Raw genomic sequence first — 19,125 nt, 5'->3', positions numbered from 1 at the left:
AGCGAAGCGACGACCTCCTAGGTGCTCTTTAGAGTGCGGGAACAGGTGAAAGTCACTTGGAGCGAGGTCCAGGCTGTAGGGAGGGTGATTGATGATGTTCCAGTGAAACTGCGCTTCTCGTCGGTAACGTATTCTCTACCGGTCACAAACTTTCGACACCATTCTGCGACATGCTGACGAGACATTACAGTCTCTCCGTAAACCTTTACCAGCTCTACCAGTGAATTTCAACACGTTTCGCCCACAGAAATCGAATAAATGAGCGGACTTCTTCGCGAGACCAGTTTTCCAAACGAGTCGCCATTTTGTGTTTACCTACAACTAGCATTGTAGGTGACGAGTGGCTGAAACTGCACAGTTGCCAACTCCATGTAGTGAAATTACCGCACACTCCTCATGCCTCTGTAACAGTTGAACCTCCAGAAATATCAGCCTTGTAACCTTAGTTTCTGGCCCTCCCTAGTATATATATTGTTTTTGCTCTATGCAAGTCAATATTGGGTAAATCTCCGGTGTTAAAAAAAGGATAAGAGTAGAAGGGAGTCTACTTCTCGGATGCAGAATCGGTTTAGAAAAAAGCTTCTCGCTATTTCTACCATTTTTGCTCTATGAAGATCAATAGTGAAACCGAGGGCATTTCTGGTTTTAGTAGAGTGAGATGCTGGTGAAGACAGTATTTTTTTTTCTTGAATCGATTCTAGAAAATCGCTTGTCACTATCTGTTATCGTGTCTGTTCTGTAGTAATCAACGCTGAAACCGAAAATGGTTAATTTCTACCACTTCTGGGTTGAATATGGTTACAAATAAAATAGAACTTTTTCTTGGAATGCTAAATGGATTCGAAGAAGCAGCTTGTGGATATACCATACCATTTTTTGTTTTGGTACCTGTTAGACAGACGGACATAGGCGTTCTATAAGGCTTTCCAATACTTGGTCATAGCATAGTTTATTTGAAGCCTGAAAAAACTCCAGTTAACAACGATACTATAAAATAGCTTAATAAAAAAAGTTTGAGAAATAAGAGTATGTATTTAAAGTGGAAAAAAAAAAAGCGATGAGTTATTTAAGTGTACCTAAGAGAAGAACTATTTATTTAAAATGCGAATTAATCAAAATTATTGAAAACTACAGTTCATAGGTTAAGTTAACGTCAATTATCTTTGAAGTCATTGCGTACGCCTGACAGAAGGTGCACATACTTAAGAAATCTCTATATCCAAATGTGTAAGGAATAAGACCTTGTAAAATAAAACGTAGCACCCTTTACTGCTAGAAGAAGAACGAAGTAGTTTTCGAAGCATGACAGAAGTTTATTCACTTTTATCTGTCTTTAGAGAATGGAAATGAGTGTAAAGAATTTTGATAAGTGTTCTTCATAATCTTTAAAGTCACTACATTAAAACATAGGTCGTGTTTGCACCTTTTAGGTAGTTTTATAAAACATTGTTTCTCTCTCTCTATGTATGTATATATGTACACTCATGTCCAAAATTATTGTCGCATGTCTATAAATATGTTGTTGTAGGGATATAATTTGATAAGGAATTTGCCCGGTATTTCTTATAATGTTAGTATGTGTATAATCGGCAAAGACATGTATGTGGCAAGTTTCATGTTAAAAGAACAGTAAATAAGAACAATAAAACGGAAATAAAACTTTCTTGTTCATTTAGCAACATTTTGCTTTACTCATTCTAATTTTCGTATTTATGATTCTTTTCCTATAAAATTCACCACAAATATACATTTCCCGATTATACACATAGTATCAGTGGGGCCGCGGTGGCTCAGTGGTAGAGCGTTCACCTCTGGTGCTTGGGGTCCCGGGTTCAAACCCTGCTCCCACCAAGTGAACTTTATGGTGGACAAACACCGTGTGCGTGGGTTTCTTCCCTTTCCTCCCACTTCCTTCAGTCCACCATTTCATTCATCTCTCATCATCACCGTCTCCTTTAGCCTAACCGGCATAACCGTGGGACGTAAAACTCAAAAATTTCATTTCATTTTCACATAGTATCAGTATTAAAAGTACCCTGCGAAATCATTATCAAATTATATTCTTACAAGAAGACAGTTATATATATGCGACAATCGTTTTGGACATGAGTGTACATCGTTAAGCCAATCAATATATTTGTGCCAAGAATGAATACTTAAAAAGTTCTGTATTTCATAACAAGGTTTGTCTAAGCATATCCACGGCTTGATTGTCATTTCTTTCTTTATTTTATTTTATTTTATTTATTATTTATTTATTTATTTATTTTTGAACGATTTCTGTAATACGAGTAGCGAAGTTACAAGGTCCACTGAATAACCGGAAAAGTTGTATAAAACATACAAAACTTCGACAAAGTTTGTGCTGCTTTGTTATTTATTTATTTATTTATTTATTTTTGAACGATTTCTGTAATACGAGTAGCGAAGTTACAAGGTCCACTGAATAACCGGAAAAGTTGTATAAAACATACAAAACTTCGACAAAGTTTGTGCTGCTTTGTTATTTTTTGGTAATGTCCTAGAACAATTATCAGATGGGCCTGGCACGTGATGCTGGGAATCAATGAAAGAAGATAATGGCGGCACTCTTGCAGGTTTGCACCAACATGGAGCAGCGGAGTGTCGGATTAAGTTTCTGTTTGCTGAAGGGTTGAAACCAATTGGGAATTCACCGTCGGATGGCAGTGAACTTTTTATACTGATTCCCAGCATCCCATTCGAGAGGCAGGCGTTCCAGATTATCTGATAATAGTTGTAGGACACCACTAAATAGTAACAGTGTTGGGCAAATTTCAATTGAATTAACAATTAACAATTAATCTGTAAATTTAATTGTTAATTGGAATTAACAATTGAAATAAGTAATGGCTAATTGTTAATTGCAGTTGGACATTAAAAAAGGAGAATCAATTGCAATTGATCAATTGATTGAAAGTAATTGCAGTAGAAAGTAATTGCAATTGAATTCTGTAATTCAATTGCAATTGAAATTAATTGGCAATTGATTCAATTGCAATTGATTTCCACAGCAATTACTTTCAATTGATTGATCAATTGCAATTGATTTTTACTGATTAATTTTCAACACTGTAGTTCAGAGAGGGCGTGGGGCAATGAAAACTTTAGCCACGACCAATTGACTCACCACCCGTCGTGACCCACGACCCACCGTGACCCACTCTGACCCACCACCCACCATAAACCACTCTTACCCACTGTGACCCACAGACTCACCAAAACCCATTGTCATCAACTCTGGCCCATGATTCACGCCCTCTTCTCTACTGACTAAAGAGTTTAAACTTGTAATAAAACAAGCCTATAAAATTATCACTCATCGGAGTTTGAATTTTTACGATCAATAGCTCAAGCACCGCACTAATACAATAACGGCGGATCTGACCTTTCTAATATAAATAAAATAGAGTTTGTTCGTGTGTCTATCTGTCTATCTTTGTGCGACCTGTGGACGAGACGAGTGGACCGAAACTTTCAAAATTTGGTCACGGGTAGCTTGGTCTAGGCCCTAGACCAAGACGAAGAGTTTTTTTTTTTAATTCCTTACTAGGGGGTCTCCAGGGGACGTTTACCGGGACCGGCCTGGGGACCAGACAAGTCGACCGAGAGTTACCAAATTTTGGTCAAAGATACCTTGGTCCAGGTCCCACACCAAGGCAAAGCTTTTTCGAAAAAAATTTGAAGCAGGGGGCGTTTACCGGGACATGTAAAAGTAGTAGAAAATGAACGATATCAGTGTCGATTTCATAGTTTTCGCGGTCGCTGAGATCAATGGTGAAACTCCGATCGCATTAACTTCCAAATTCACCGTATTCGGCTACGGGCCGTGGGTCAACGGGGGGGGGGGGGGGGGGGGGAATGCCGAAACGTACAAGTAATCCAAAATGAGGATATTAGTGTCAAATCCATAGTTTTCGCGGTTGCTGATATCAATGGTGACACTACCATTAGCGATGACTTTCAAATTCATCCACCGTTGTATGCGGGCCTTGGGTCACCAGAGGGGGGAATTCCGAGACATGTAAAAAAATAATCGAAAATGACCGATATTAATGTCAAATTCATAGTTTTCTGGGTAGCTGAGCTCATTGGTGAAACTCAAGACCGCGTTTACTTTCACATTTAGCCCACATCAGCTAAGAAACGGGGGCATTATAACGGGGATCACGAGACATGTAAAAATAATCCACAATGACCGATGTCAAATCCGTAGTTTTCGTGGTCGCTGAGATCAATGGTGATACTTTCATTAGCGATGATTTTCAAATTTAGCCACCATTGTATGCGGGCCGGGAGTCACCGGGGGTGGGGAATTGCGAGACATGTAAAAATAATGGAAAGTGACCGATATTAGTGTCAAATCCATAGTTTTCGCTGTCGCTGAGATGAATGGTGATACTTCCACAGGCGTTGACTTCCAAATACAGCCCCCATCGGCTGCGGGCCAGAGGCATTGTTTTTTTTTTCAAAATTGGAACCAGAGGATTATAGGGACTTTTACCGGCATATGTAAAAAGTAGTAGAAAATGGCAGATGTTAGTGTCACATTCATAGTTTTCGCGGTATTAGTTGGGGGTTGGTGGGGGTCAGAGGAGATTTTTTCACAATACGAACCAAGGGGGTCTGAGGGGGCGTTCACCGGGACATGTAAAAGTAGTAGAATTTGTGTCGAATCCATATTTATCGGGGTTGCTCAGACCTATAGTGAAACCCCCGATAGTGTTTACGTTCAAATTCAGCCCCCATCGGCCTTCCCAATGAAAACACATATACGTTGTTGGATATATATTCACACAAAATATATCCAATGTTAGAAATGTTTCTTAATTGTTCTCCCGTTGTTCAGTTTGTTTACATTGATATTTTATCTGATCCGTTCGAAGAACGGGCATAACAGCTAGTACGAAATGGTAAAGTGTTTGTTATGGACCAAATTACAATGAATTCAATTATATATATAATTATTATAATTATAACTAATAATTATTTCGTTGTTGAATTATAGAGCTCCCCCGTGGCTAAGCGGTTAGCGTACGCGCCTTTGGCATGGAAGACCCGGGTTCGATTCCCGGCGGGAGCTCATGTGGTTCGGATTCCACGTTAATCAGTAGGTCAATGTCTCATATAGCCTCGCTGCTGACCGGGACGTTAAACCCCAAAACCAACTCAAAATCAAATCAACTTGTTGAATTATACATACTTTTCAGTGGAAAAATGAATAAAATTTAAAAGTCCCAAATCAACGTAAAGTAGACTAACGTAAGAGAAAAATGTATAAAATTTTCCATATAATTAAGCTTACAAACTTAAAATTTCCATGTAATTAAGCTAAATTTCCATTTTTGTGTCGTTTTGTGCGCCTATTTCCTCGTTTTCTGCGTCACCGGAAATGGGTCAATGTTATCCTACAAATATGGCGGAACAAGTTAATGCTGTTCCGTCAGGAACGATTTCGAGATCGTTTCCTTCACATCGTCTTGTGGGTGTTTTCTACCGTTTTGTAAGTCTATTTCCACGTTTTGTGATTCAATGGTAGTGGGTCAAAATGGGCATTCAATGTGGGAAGAAAACTGATCCACTCTCCCACGAGAATCGAATTTCAATGTCGCTTTTTTCGTATTGTTTAGTGCATATTTATACCGTTTCTGCGCATACTTTCACGTTTTGTAGGCCAACGAAAGTGGGTCAAAGGCGACCTACAAATATGGCAGAGAAAGACGTATTCATTCCACTTTCAAGGTCCATTTTGACCCTCTCCCACTGATGCACAAAGCGACACAAATCGTGTATAAAAAATGTGAAGGAAACGACCTCATTTGATGGTGACGGAACAGCATTAAGTTATTCCGCTATACTTGTAGGCCATTTTGACCCATTTTTGTTGTCGCACTAAAGTGGAAATAGAAGCACTAAAGTGGAAATAGGAGCACAAAACGGTACAAAGCAGGCACTGTACGATGCGAAAGAAACGACCCCCCAGATTCGATAGTGGCGGAACAATGGCTCTATTTTCTCACATATTGATGGACCATTTTGACGCATTTCTGGTGATGCTCAAAACGTGGAGGTAGGCGAACAGAACGGTACAAAATACACACTAAATGATGCGAAAGAACCAACCCCGAAATTCGATAGTGACGGAATAGTGAGCCATTTAACTCCCACTTTAAAGGCCCGTTTAACTCATTTCCGGTGACGCACAAGACGAGGAAGTAGGCACAGAAAACTTTTTAAAAAATAATCACTAAACGATGCGAAAGAAACGACCTAGAAATTCGATAGTGTCGGAACAATGGGTCCTTTTTGGTCACACTTTGGAGGTCCATTTTCACACACTTCTGGTGACGCGCAAAACGTGAAAATAAGGGCACGAAACATTCACTAGTTGACGTGAAAGGAAGGACCACGAAATTCGGTAGGTATAGTGGCGGAGCAGTGGGTCATTTTCGTCCCACCTTCGAGGCCCATTTTGACCGTCTTCCAGTGACGCACAAAACGTCGAAATACGCGCACAAAAGGGTATGCAATGTGAAATTAACGACCTCGAAATTCGATAGTAGCGGAACTCTTGGTCATTTTCGTCTCATCTTGGAAGCCCATTTTGACCCACTTCAGGTGACGCATAAAACGTAGAAATAAGGGCACGAAACGGCACGAAAATCCACTAGTCGATGCAAAAGGAAGGATATCGACATTCAGTAGTGGCGGAACTCTTGGTCATTTTCATCCCACCTTCGAGGCCCATTTTGACCATCTTCCAGTGACGCACAAAACGTCGAAATAGGCGCACAAAAGGGTACGCGATGTGAAATTAACGACCTCGAAATTCGATAGTGGCGGAACAGTGGGTCATTTTCGTCCTATCTTGGAAGCCCATTTTGACCCACTTCTGGTGACGCACGAAACGTGGAAATGGGGGCACGAAACAACACGAAAATTCAGTAGTCGATACGAAAGGAAGGACCTCGAAATTCGTAGTGGCGGAGCAGTGGGTCATTTTTGTCCCACCTTCGAGGCCCATTTTGACCATCTTCCAGTGACGCACAAAACGTCGAAATAGACGTACAAAAGGGTACGCGATGTAAAATTAACGACCTCGAGATTTAATAGTGGCGGAACTCTTGATCGTTTTCGTCCCACCTTGGGGACTCATTTTAACCCACATCCCACGACGTACAAAACTTAAGTAGACGCACAAAACGGCACAAAACGATCTCGAAATTCATTGGTGGCGGAAGAGCAATAATGTGTTCCGCCATATTTGTAGGCCCATTTTGACCCACTTCCGGTGATGCACAAAATGTGGGAATAGGCGCATAAAGCGACACAAAACACGCACAAAAGATGCAAAACAAAGTACCTTGAAATTCGTTGGTGGCGGAACAAGTTAATGACGCCGTGAGCACCAATATAAGTATATACTGTAGTTCTTACCAGTTGGCGCGGTGGGTCAGTGGTAGAGGGTTCACCTCCGGTGCTTGAGGTCCCTGGTTCGATCCCAGCTCGCGCAGTTTGTACTTTGTGGTGGGCAAACACCGTGCTCGTGGATTTTCTCGGGGTTCTCCCGTTTCCTCCCACTTTCTTCATTTCATTCATTTCCTATCATCACCGTCTCCTTTAGCCTAACCGGCATAATCGTGGGACGTAAAACTAAAGATTTCATATCATTTTTTTGTAATTCTTACCATCAAGGCTGAGAACTGCACGGTCCATTTTTTTAGCCAAAGTAGAAGCCCAACCGGAATAGTGATGTCAACCGACTCGGATCGGTTCAACTGAGCGTACAGCTTGAACTGGCTTGGTTGGGATTACCCATCGACTGGGCTCAATTGAGCCAATGGCTTGAACAGGCTCCGTTGAAACGAGTCCATAGGCTGGGTTCGAGTCAGCTTAACTGAGCCGATGGCTCGAACCGGCTCGGTTGGGGTAAGCAATCAGCTCGGTTCGGCTCGGCTCGTGTGTGCCATCGGCTCGAGCTGGCTCGGTTGGATGAGCTGTTGGCTCGGCTCACTTCTCGGTTCGGCTCGATAAGTGAATCAGCTGTGAGCGAGCCGCTTGAGCTGTTGACAACCCTAAACCCGGGTCGAGCAGTTTTGAACATGTTTGGCTGGAGTCCCATAACTTTTAATAATTTTTGGCTCGAGCCCGAATACTTGCTCCTCCTGAACTGAAACCAAGAACCTCGTGACCGATGTCCTTGCTTCCTGAAGATTTCTTGACGACCGAGATCAACAGTCAACTAATTTTTAGTATTCCGATACAAACCGCCTATATTCCATGTTTATACAGGTACACGGTGTTATAATGATAATTAATTATAGTAGTAGTAGTAGTATCATTGATAATTATATTGTCTATGTAGGATACTTGAAGATAGTAGTACTTGGAACTACACAAAGAATTTAGCTCGAATTGGCTCGACTCGACTGGAAACTCGATCCGAATTCGAGTCGAGTTGGGGGAATTTTTTCGAGCCGAGATCTCAAGTCGAGCTCAAAGATGTCTGCTTCGAGTCGAGTCGAGTTTTAAAGAAAATTCGCTCGAACTCGTTGGTGCCCATTCCTATTGTATGCATGACGGGCATATAGAGTCTTTCGAGGGGGATAGAACCATAAACATAATATATTTTAAAAAATACTTAGTTTCCCGGCTTTCTTCCCATGGGGGGGAAGGGATGGTAGGTATCCAGCATTTCTTATAAGTACCTTATTTGAAATATGTGAAACAGTAACAAGTGGACAACACAATACACACACATCTTCTTATCTTCAGTTTTAATTGCTGATTTCAATTGCAATTGACAATTACAATTAACAATTACAAGTTTCAATTGCAATTAACAATTAAATGTTTCAATTGCACCCTTTGCAATTGACAATTAACAATTAAAAGTTTCAATTGCCTGGTGACCAATTAACAATTAACAATTGACGAAAATTTAATTGCAAATTTTATGATTGAATTCAATTGCAATTGAAATTAATTGTCAATTACAAATTGAAATAAATTGCAATTGAAATCAATTGCAATTGATTTTCAGAGCAATTACTTTCAATTGATTGATCAATTGCAATTGATTTCAATTGATTTTGCCCAACACTGAATAGTAATAATAAACAAATAAAAATAAAATATTTTTTTTTTAAATTGTCGAAGTTTTGTATTTTTTATACATTTTTTTCCGGTTATTTATTGAATGGATCTTGTGTTATTGACGATGATGTGGATACAGAGATGTTATGACATGGGTCAAATGTGGTTTGTGAATAGGAATAGACGAACAACGAGGTCTGGCTAATAATTAACGGGACTGGTGCCAAAACTACGGTTTATTGTTAGAAACTAACAAATTAAAGGTGATCCCCTTTAACATACTCCCCTCTCCTCTTTATACACATTTACATACGGATTTTCCATTGTTGGAAGCAGTTGTGGAAATCTTCAGATGTCACCGTCTTGAGTACCGCTGCCATTTTCTGCTGAACCATCTGAAAATGAGTTCCTTTGAGGGCGGATTTCCGAAAAAGATAAAAATCGCACAGTCCAGCGAATAAGGTGGGTGGATGTTTCAACACTGGAGTCTTCTTTGCTGCTAGAAATTGCTTAACGGTCAAAGCAGTATGCGAAGGAGCATTGCCATGATGGATAATCCATTCATTGTTCCTTCACAAGAGGGAACCTTTTCTTTCTTATGCGTTCTCACAGCTTCACCAAAACCTGGTGATAATACTGCTTATTTACTATCTGACCTAATGATACCCATTCAATCAGAAGCAGATCATTGATGTCAAAGAACACAAAGAAAATGGGTTTCACTTTCGATTTGCTTTTTGCGTGCCTTTTTCATTTGCGGTGATGAGGGAGTTTTCCAGTGCATGGATTCCCTTTTCGTTTGAGGATCATACTGAAAGATTTACGTCTCATCACCAGTGACGATTTTTGTGAACAAGTCCGGTTCTCTTTCCAAGTGCTCCATATGTCACTACGTACGTGCTTCGGAAGTTTTTCTGCTCCTGCGTGAAGTTTCTTAGTAACATTTTAATGCAAATTTCGCGTATGTTCAAATGATTGCGCGGACAGACTCTTTATCGATGCCTACAATGTCTGCTATATTCGAATGCTGAGCCTGTGACCTTTCCAGACAGTGTAAGTCACTTTTGCCACATTTTCCCTCTGCTATTGGTGTGACCTGACGGTCTTTCATTAACATTCTCGCGTCCCTCGCTGAAACATTTGTGCCACTCAAACCTTTGGGTATGTAACATCGTATTACCACACACATCTTGCAACAGTTTCAGACGCTCACTCGGTGATTTTTTTTTTTTTTTTTTTTTTTAATTTCACAAGGAATTTCAAGGTGATATGCGGCTCAACTTTCACATTTGCCATTCTTCCGGCAACACGATTGCACACTTCTCTCTCTTCAATCGCTTTCACAGATCAAACCCAACTGAGAGCGGCAACTCGTGTATATAATTCTCGTCTCGAAGGTTCAAAGTGGTTCTAAGCGTATGCGCTCCCCACTGCTGCACGTATACTATTGACAGGGTTGCCAGTCCTATTTTTTAGTCAAGTCTCGTACATGATCTATGTGTGTCTGAAATATTGAATTTACTCTTGTTACGGAATAGCATGGGGCATATTAGGTCAATCTTACTGTGATTTGACATAAGAAAACTCAAATTGGCCAGTTGTGGTAGGTCGTTGACGAAAGTAATATATGTAGTGAAGTATAGATGATTGTTGGTTTCTATATCTAGGTACTCGGTGACGCAAGTGCCATATATACCTATTGTAGTATATTGTAAGTTCTATATATATATATATATTTTTTTTTATTACTCTGAGGTCAGCGTATGTAGCAAAATAATATGTTTAGAAGTAATGGATACTTCTAATCGTAAATAATAACATTTGGTATTGCAATATTTGTAAGTTCTTTCTAATATTGAAAACCAAACAACTGAGAAGCAAAGTACACTAAATAAACTCTCTGTTTCAGTTGAGACCTCGAGAAAAATCTGCTTTGCAGTACAATGAGGCGTTGAAGGAGAAATTTGGTAGTCACCCTCAAATCCGTCGCATCGCTCGCCATAGACATGTTCCCAAACATATTCTTAATTCCCAGAAAGAGCTCCGCGTCATCAGAACGAAAGCCAAGAGAAAGTAAGTATTATATTTTTATTAAAAGTAGGCAAAGTATACATGTTCTAAAAATTCGACAATATCCAAGTGCTCATCATCTTTATTTTATTGCTTATAATTTCTGAGTCTCATAATCTGCTAACTTGTCCAGAGCAATTAGGAGGGGAGAGTTTGTGTTTTAGGTTAGTCAAAGATAAATACAGTATCTAGCCCTCTCATCTGTATGAGAAAAATAATTTCTCCATAAAAATTTCTCCATGAACTATTTTCTTTCTTTCTTCTCGCGTAGGGAAGCGTTCTGGCGGATGGATCACTTCTATCAACGAATTCGATCTCTAACGTAAGCGTTCACCTCTGGTGCTTGGGGTCCCTGGTTCGATCCCAGCTCGCGCCATATGGACTTTGTGGTGGACAAACACCGTGCTCGTGGGTTTTCTCGGGGTTCTCCCGTTTCCTCCCACTTTCTTCATTCCACAATTTCATTCATTCCTCATCATCACCGTCTCCTTTAGCCTAACCGGCATAACCGTGGGACGTAAAACTCATAAAGATTTCATTTCATTTTTCATTTTCGATCTCTAACTTTTCACCCTCTGCATCCCTAACTGCCAGTTCTTGATACTTTTTGTCTCGTGGACACACACTGGTTAAATGTACAGGGAGGGGGGGGGTAGGTATACAGTTATAAGAGTTCTTTTTTTTTCTTTGTTAGTGCTTTATAGTGAACTCTTGATTATCAAGAAACGGTAACTTTATGACGTCACAATCACGATGAAATAGAAATTACAATTAAGTACAATCTGTGAGGTTTTCAAAGTGGCGGGCTTTACATGACTCCTTTACTTGGAAGCCTCGTCCAAACTGTAATCCCAGGTTGAATCAATTGTTGTTCAAGTGTTACGTGGGGTTTTCTGTTGCGTAATAGTTATGTCTATTAACAACGCCTGGAAGATTAAAATTTGCTCGTCTGGCCAACACTTTTCGAATGATGCTGTCATCTTATCTTCAACATTATCTCGGAGAATTGTAATCAGCGATCTCGAATATCCTCTTAATATCTAAGAAGTAATCTTGACCGATACATTTTCAAACTTAAACGCTGAATCAGACGCCCCAGAGATCTACGGGAAATGTTTAACTCACGAGATGCTCTCCTCTTTGGATTTTTTTTTTTTTTTTTTTTTTTTTTTTTTATTTGGGTAAGTGCCTGCGCAACTAACATTTCACTGCCCTGGGTAGTAAGTCTGACCGGTCGATCACTCTGGCGTTATTACAGATGGAGTCAGTTTCATCATATTCATTGCGTAATCTGTAAATTGTTAGTCTACTTGGAGGAGGTATATTAAATTCTGTAGCGCATTTCCGTCGAACCTTTTCAGCATTCTCTGTCTTCCAATATTGCTTGATTATCCATTTCCGGTTGTCAATGTTTAAAGTGCTAACTAACTAACTCTATGGCCTATGGAACTCGGAGTTTCAATGCCGCGTTCACAAAAGCTCTCCACTGACTTCTATCCTTAGCTAACTGCATCCAGTTTCTCCTTTGTATTCCAATCTCTGCGAGATCCATCTTAATATTGTCCTCCCATTTACGCCTAGGTCTTCCTAATGGTCGTTTTCCGATTGGTCTTCCAGTTAAGACTTTGAAAGCGTTTCTACTTTCTTCCATTCTAGCTACATAACCCGCCCACCTAAGCCACCTTGACTTGACGACCCTAACAATGTTGGGTAAACCATAGCCATGATAAAAATGAAATCTTTTAGTCTAACGTTCCACGATTATGCCTGTTAGGCTAAGGGAGACGATGATTAAAGCAAGTGAATGATGATGGAATAATTGTTGGAATGAGAAAGTGGGAGGACCGTGAGCCCACAGACACGATGTTGTCTCATCACAAACTTAATTGGCCGGGGATTGAACCAGGGACCTTATGTACCATAGGTAAGTGCTCTACCAGTGAGCTAGCGTGCCAGCCGTGATTATCTGAAAAATAATAAATATAATAAACATATACTGTAATATAATTATTATATAATATAAACAATAAGCTGTATACCTACTTTTGTATAAAGGAGGTTTAGTTGATAAATCAAAGTCATTACTTTTTAAAAATTAACGTTCCACGGTTGTGCACTTTAGAGTAAAGGAGATGGATGATTAATAAAAGTGAACAATCATGAAGTAATTACTGGAATGGGAATGTGGGAAGAAACGAGAGAACTCTGAGAAAACCCATGGACATGATGTTACCCACCACAAACGCGGACTGCGGCGGCCCACCATTCATTTTTACACAATTACTATTCATATACTGTACGTTTTTTCTATGCATGCATACATGCATTTACTTACATTACTTTGGTGTATACTTCAATATCGTATATATGATTTTGATTCCATGATCTTTCTGTCTTGACTTGAACAATTCTCCCTACTATAGTACTTTATATATAGTTTTAGTTTTATTTGCCGATTTACACTTTGTTTTCGTTCTTAGAGTGCCATTTTAAAATTTTAAATTTCTACGTACTTATTCTACCTTTCCCAGATCTGTCTTTTTTGTATTCTTTACCGATTTTGAATTAAAGTTTTGTCTCTGAGTACGTGTTTCTCAATTTTCACTCTACCAAAAACTTCTTCAGAAATCAGATAACAGATCACGGTTCTATGAAATTATAAACAGCAAAATTAAAAAGAGAACACTTGCATATTGAATTGTTTGCATAACTGTTATTCAGTTCTTTCATCTTTTGCCATGATTGTAATATTTTTTCTATCCGTTATGATTTATTAAATGTATTGATACTTAAGATCAAGGATTGGTACCGCTATAGAAATGTATCTTCACTGAAGCAGACGGTTCTGTTACTCACAAATAGTTGCAATATTTGTCGAGTCCCGGGCTGCTCAAATTTATAGAGGGTAATCCGTTTCCATTCGAACTTGCAGACAGCGACATCTATGAAATCGAGTCTTACGGACAACAAAACTGTTTGTACATGTGTATCAGTCTTTCAGCCATTCTGTAGCAGAGTGAAGGTATTGTAATGGACAGAATGCCGCTAAAAAATATCACTTTTGGAAATGGTACGTCACAGCTTTTTTCCATGGAAACGAGCATTTACCGCACAAAACACACGGAACTGTCCCACATAGAACTGTCGAAACAATGACTTTGCGGTAGGACGGGCCACTGTTAATGTTACAATTAAACGTTATGCACAATAGCCTCTTCCACAACCTGCATCACCAACGAGATCGCATTCAAAAAGAACATCAATGAAACTCAAAATGTATGCGTGCGAAGACCGGGATATAGTAGCCTGTGGGAATTAATTACTACAATGTGTTTTGGACAAAAAATTATAGCGGCCCTATCAATCGTAAATCCTGCAAATTATCCGCAAAGCCAAAGTGCATGCATTGACACCCACGGAATAACGCGGAGCGAAAGAGTAAAGCCTAGAAATTTGATGTCCTAACGGACGAAGCCTGGATCTACTTAAGTAACTATTGAAAAGTTCGGGCCAATCTTTTACAGAGGTCTTGATTAAAAAGACCGATGTAACTTTGTCAATGCTAAGAAATTATCTCAAAAGGTTTTATGGTTGTTGCTGCCTTTTGCGACAGAGGGAAGCTCGAGACTCGTAAGGTCGAAAAAATATCAGAATCAATGCTGCTTATTACCAAGAATATGTCCTATTGTAAGTTTACCAGTATTGTTTGGCAGCGGTACAGATCGTGTGGAACTGCACCAGGGCAGGGGAATAAAACGAACGAACGAAACAACACTGGCATTCTGTCGACACGTAACAGCTGGAACTGGAATCCACGCTACTCCGTTTGAGGATATTTTTGTTAAAGAGTAGATGCTAGTGTCATGGCTTATTGTGGTTTTGGACTGCTCAGATGGCGCCTTTATCACATCGAGTTCGCACGGTAAATAGCCTCTGGAAAGCTTGCAAGCAGGAGTGGGACATTATACCTCTGGTAGAGCTGCAACGAAGTGGAATTGTGATGTCGTGCGAGTGGCCACCACGTCGAGCATGATCGATGGTATAAGGATGGAAACGGAACATTTTTATTTGTCATGTGTACCTTTACTTATCATATACTGACTGTCTGAATATTAAAATTAATATTCATGCTAATGACATGAAGCAAACGTGAAAACTAAATTAGTTCATCATTTGAAATTTAGTTGAATGGATATTTAATACAAATTGAGTGCCATCCTTCACCATATTGAAATTTTTCCGAGGAATGTGAATAATTTATATACCTAACATCGGAGATTAGAAGCGGAAAAATATCTACAGATAGAAATGAAAAAGAAAAAAAAAGAAAAGACCTTGTAAAGCTTCAGAACATAATTGATACATATGTAAGAGACATCAAACAAAAATTATTGTATTTGAAGTGTTGGGGCTGACTATTTAATTTCTGGAATCGGCTGTAAAAAGAAATGTTGGCTTATCTATGCACTAACAGCTGCTTCCCGTTTGAAGCGACGACTGTGTCTGTCCAGATAACATTCCTGGAACTGATTTTCGCAAATGCTGCGCAGTATGTGTGTTGTCGCGCGCTGGGTGTCCGGAATCTCATCAGTGTCCATTTAAAGTAGCTTTCAATTTTGGAAAGAGCCAAGTGGTGCTAAGTCAGGGGTTGCGATTGTAATTTAAGGCGATAAGTTTTCAGTGCCTAGGTTGATCTAAGGCTTTACTATGGTGAAACCTTATTGTTCTCATCTCATCGCAGTTCATCCGAAGATACGAGTGGATGATCATGATACGCGTAATACAAGTCGTCCTACCAGTGAATCACGTTCGAATGATCAAAATTGAGCTTACTAATGCCACTGAGGAGATCTCGAGTCTCGACTCCGCCTATCCCAGATTATGACTGTAAGTGCCAAGTGCACCACCAGAACGAAATGACTCTTGCATATCGCCTATTCGAGAGTGGGATGAACTTTTCTTTCTTAGAAAGGATGTCATCTTCACAAAACAGTCTAACTGTTGTTAGGGGAATAAGTGTTGGTTAAATTTTGGAATGAATTTGTGACCCAGAACACTTTAACATTTTCATACGTGAACCAGGAACTTCTTGAATCAGAGGTGTGAATTTTACCACTGAGCAACCACGCTTCCTACTTTCAAAGAAATGAAATGAGATTTAACGTCACACGGTTATGCCCTTTCGGTTAAAAGAAACAGATGATAATGATTATTATACTTTCATTAATCATCCAAGTATTCTGCCATTATTGGCAGGTCACTTGCTGCAACTGAGAAGCCTCCATGCTCCACGGTCTTCCGCTATCCTCGTCGTCTTTACGTACGATTTCTCTGTTTTGATATCGTCCATTAATTGTAGTCTTCTTCGCCCTCTTCCCCTCTCTCCTGCCATCATACCCTCTAGCACGTCCCATATAATACAGTTCGTTCTTAGCCAATGTTCCAACCAGTTTCTCTTCCTCATCGTAATAATATCCAAAATTGTTCTTTTCTCCCCACCATTTCTAAGACCCCCTTATTCTTTTTCCGCTCGACCCAGCTGTCTCTATTCTTCTTCACACCCATATTTCGAAAGGTTCGTTGGTTTTTTTTTTCATCATTTTTGTGTAATGTCCATTTTTTTGTGGCCCATACAGCACAATACTCCGCACGAAACATTTTATGAATCATTTTCTCAACTCCTTATTCAAGATCCCACAAAATAGTCTTTTCTTCCTCCTAAAGACTTCTTTCGTCATTCCTATTCTTGCTTTTATTTCACTTTCACACTTCATATCATCACTAATAATACTACTCAGGTATCTAAAACTAGTCACCTGTTCTATTTTCTCCCCTCCTACATTTGACACTGACCGCTTCGTTCCAATCACCATGGCTTTTGTCTTCCTAACATTTATTTTCATCGCATATTTTTCACAGCCCTTCCTGACGTTCTCTTCAGACTCCGCAACATGCGCCCTATCATCTGCAAACCGTATAATGAAAGTATATGATAGTGAAATTAAATTTTGCGTGCTCTCCCACTGGAAATCGAACCCGGGACCACGTCCTAAATAGTACACGAGCCGAGAGGACCTCTATATTTCAGAGAGTTTTTAGACTTATGACTAGTATGCTTTTATCTATAGTCATTCGTAGCTTCCGTAATATACCAGAAGACTGAGTCAGTATGAACTTGAAACTGAGTATTGTAGATTTTGGACGGACAGACAGTGAGTACTTAAAAGGAAATTCTAAGATTTTAATTCTGATTTTGTTTCACATTGTGGCTATGACTTTTTGTTTTTATTTTTAAAAACTCTGGTTAAGCGAAATTTTCACCCAGATACCGGTCCAGTTAGTTTCTTATGCTGGATCGGTTCCAAATACGTATAAAAAGTGTTTAGTAGGTATCGTGTTAGATTATGTTCTATATTGCACTTAGACTGCATTAGTTTCAATGCACAAATGCGAAGTACGAGAATGAAATTTTTGATTGATTTTAACTTCCAACTATGAGAATAAGAAATATTTTTAATGCAGTAAAATAACCCATTTGATCAAAAATAATAAAAATGTGGTTCCTTTCTTGTATTACAGGGAAGCCAATCGTCGTGCACATTCGAAGCCTGGAACGGTTCCCTTTATACCGGAAAAACGGCGACACGTTGTGCAAGAACAACAATAATTTCAAGGCTACGTTGTACGAAATCTGGTGTCATGCAAACTTGTTTAATAAAAAGATCATTGGTATTACGTTTTGCTATTATTATTTAACAGCTTTTTCCTTAACAGTGTCTTCTGTTGTGTGTGTTACATGGAGGTGGGTGGACTTTTTTAAGTGTAGAAATGTTGTGAAAGTCAAGATACAACAAAATAATAATAATTTTAGAAATTTCTTAAAATATAGGTTTTGTACAGTCCGCAGCAAAAAACCTGCAACATGAGTATGTAAGCTTATTGTGCAAAGACGAAGTCTTTTGCTCCAAAATAAGGGTACACGGAAGGACGCCGAGGTTTCTCCTGGCGTGATTCGTGCTACTTAGACGTTATGTTGATTCCCTGTACTGTTAGGTGTAGTTTCACAATAAACTTACATGCTCATGTTGCAGGTTTTTAGCTGCGGACTGTACCTACATGTGTGGCTCAAGAAAATTACCACAGTTTATCATCTAGAACCTTTCTATTTCAAATGTGCCTTCGGAAAATATGTGAAACATTACGGCCTCAACCCGCCGCCCTCTTACGGAGGAAACTATCCCTTTGCTTTGGGAAAACAAGTGAATGATCTTGGCTATGTTGCCAATTTGTCATTCAGTCGTTTGGTTTTGGGCAAGTGAAGATCGTAGGCTACTTAGAATAGCGCAACAAAACAGTGCACAGCGAATCCTGTCAATCAGGCAACCCTGTGCACACCTAACTATTGAAGAATCTCGGACAGAGCAACTTGTCCCTGTTCTTTCGAGGGAGGTACGGGAAAACATATATCGACAGCAGCGCCAAACTTGAAATATAGAAAGGATCTACACCTATTGAACGATGACAAATTAACTAAAATAAAATCCTTCGTTATCGAAAAGTTCAAAATTTAACACTAGTTTCATTTGGAAAATGACGGGTTAATCAGCAGCTCAGCTTTAGTGAAGTGACTTTGTTTAGTTATTTTTTAAAATGTTTACTTTCACTGTTAAAAAAAAGCACGATCTTTTCCGTTGAGTAATAATTAGAGGAAGGAGCTTTAGGTGAAAATTTCAAAGAAGAAAAATCAAATTTGTAATGTAAATATTCATTTAAAAAAATACCAAGACTAAAGGACTCAAAATTAACTCATGTATTATAAACTCTGCCTAAAACAAATCCAAGAACACCATGTTATTGAAGTCATAACTTCAAAAACTGTTAAATTATCTAACATTTAACATTTTATTTTTCTTCAGTGAGACTGCATCTCTGGTTCACTAA

General features: G+C 39.3%; 1 protein-coding gene across 1 annotated transcript in view; it reads left to right on the top strand.

Annotated features, from left to right (window-relative positions):
• Positions 1-17,920, top strand: part of LOC145684188 (DDB1- and CUL4-associated factor 13) — a 37,543-nt gene extending 19,623 nt beyond the window's left edge. Inside the window, exons 8-9 of the mRNA XM_081756206.1 lie at positions 11,024-11,187; positions 17,764-17,920. Of these exons, the coding sequence (XP_081612332.1) occupies positions 11,024-11,187; positions 17,764-17,851 (252 nt within the window). The 3' untranslated portion in view covers positions 17,852-17,920. The remainder of the gene's footprint in view (positions 1-11,023; positions 11,188-17,763) is intronic.
• Positions 17,921-19,125: the final 1,205 nt, after the last annotated feature.

The sequence above is a fragment of the Thermobia domestica genome, chromosome 4 (assembly GCF_964235325.1).
Source record: "Thermobia domestica chromosome 4, izTheDome1.hap1.1, whole genome shotgun sequence".
NCBI classification, from domain to species: domain Eukaryota; kingdom Metazoa; phylum Arthropoda; class Insecta; order Zygentoma; family Lepismatidae; genus Thermobia; species Thermobia domestica.
Note: the sequence above shows the minus strand (reverse complement) of the source record. Positions and strands in the feature narration are given on the sequence as shown.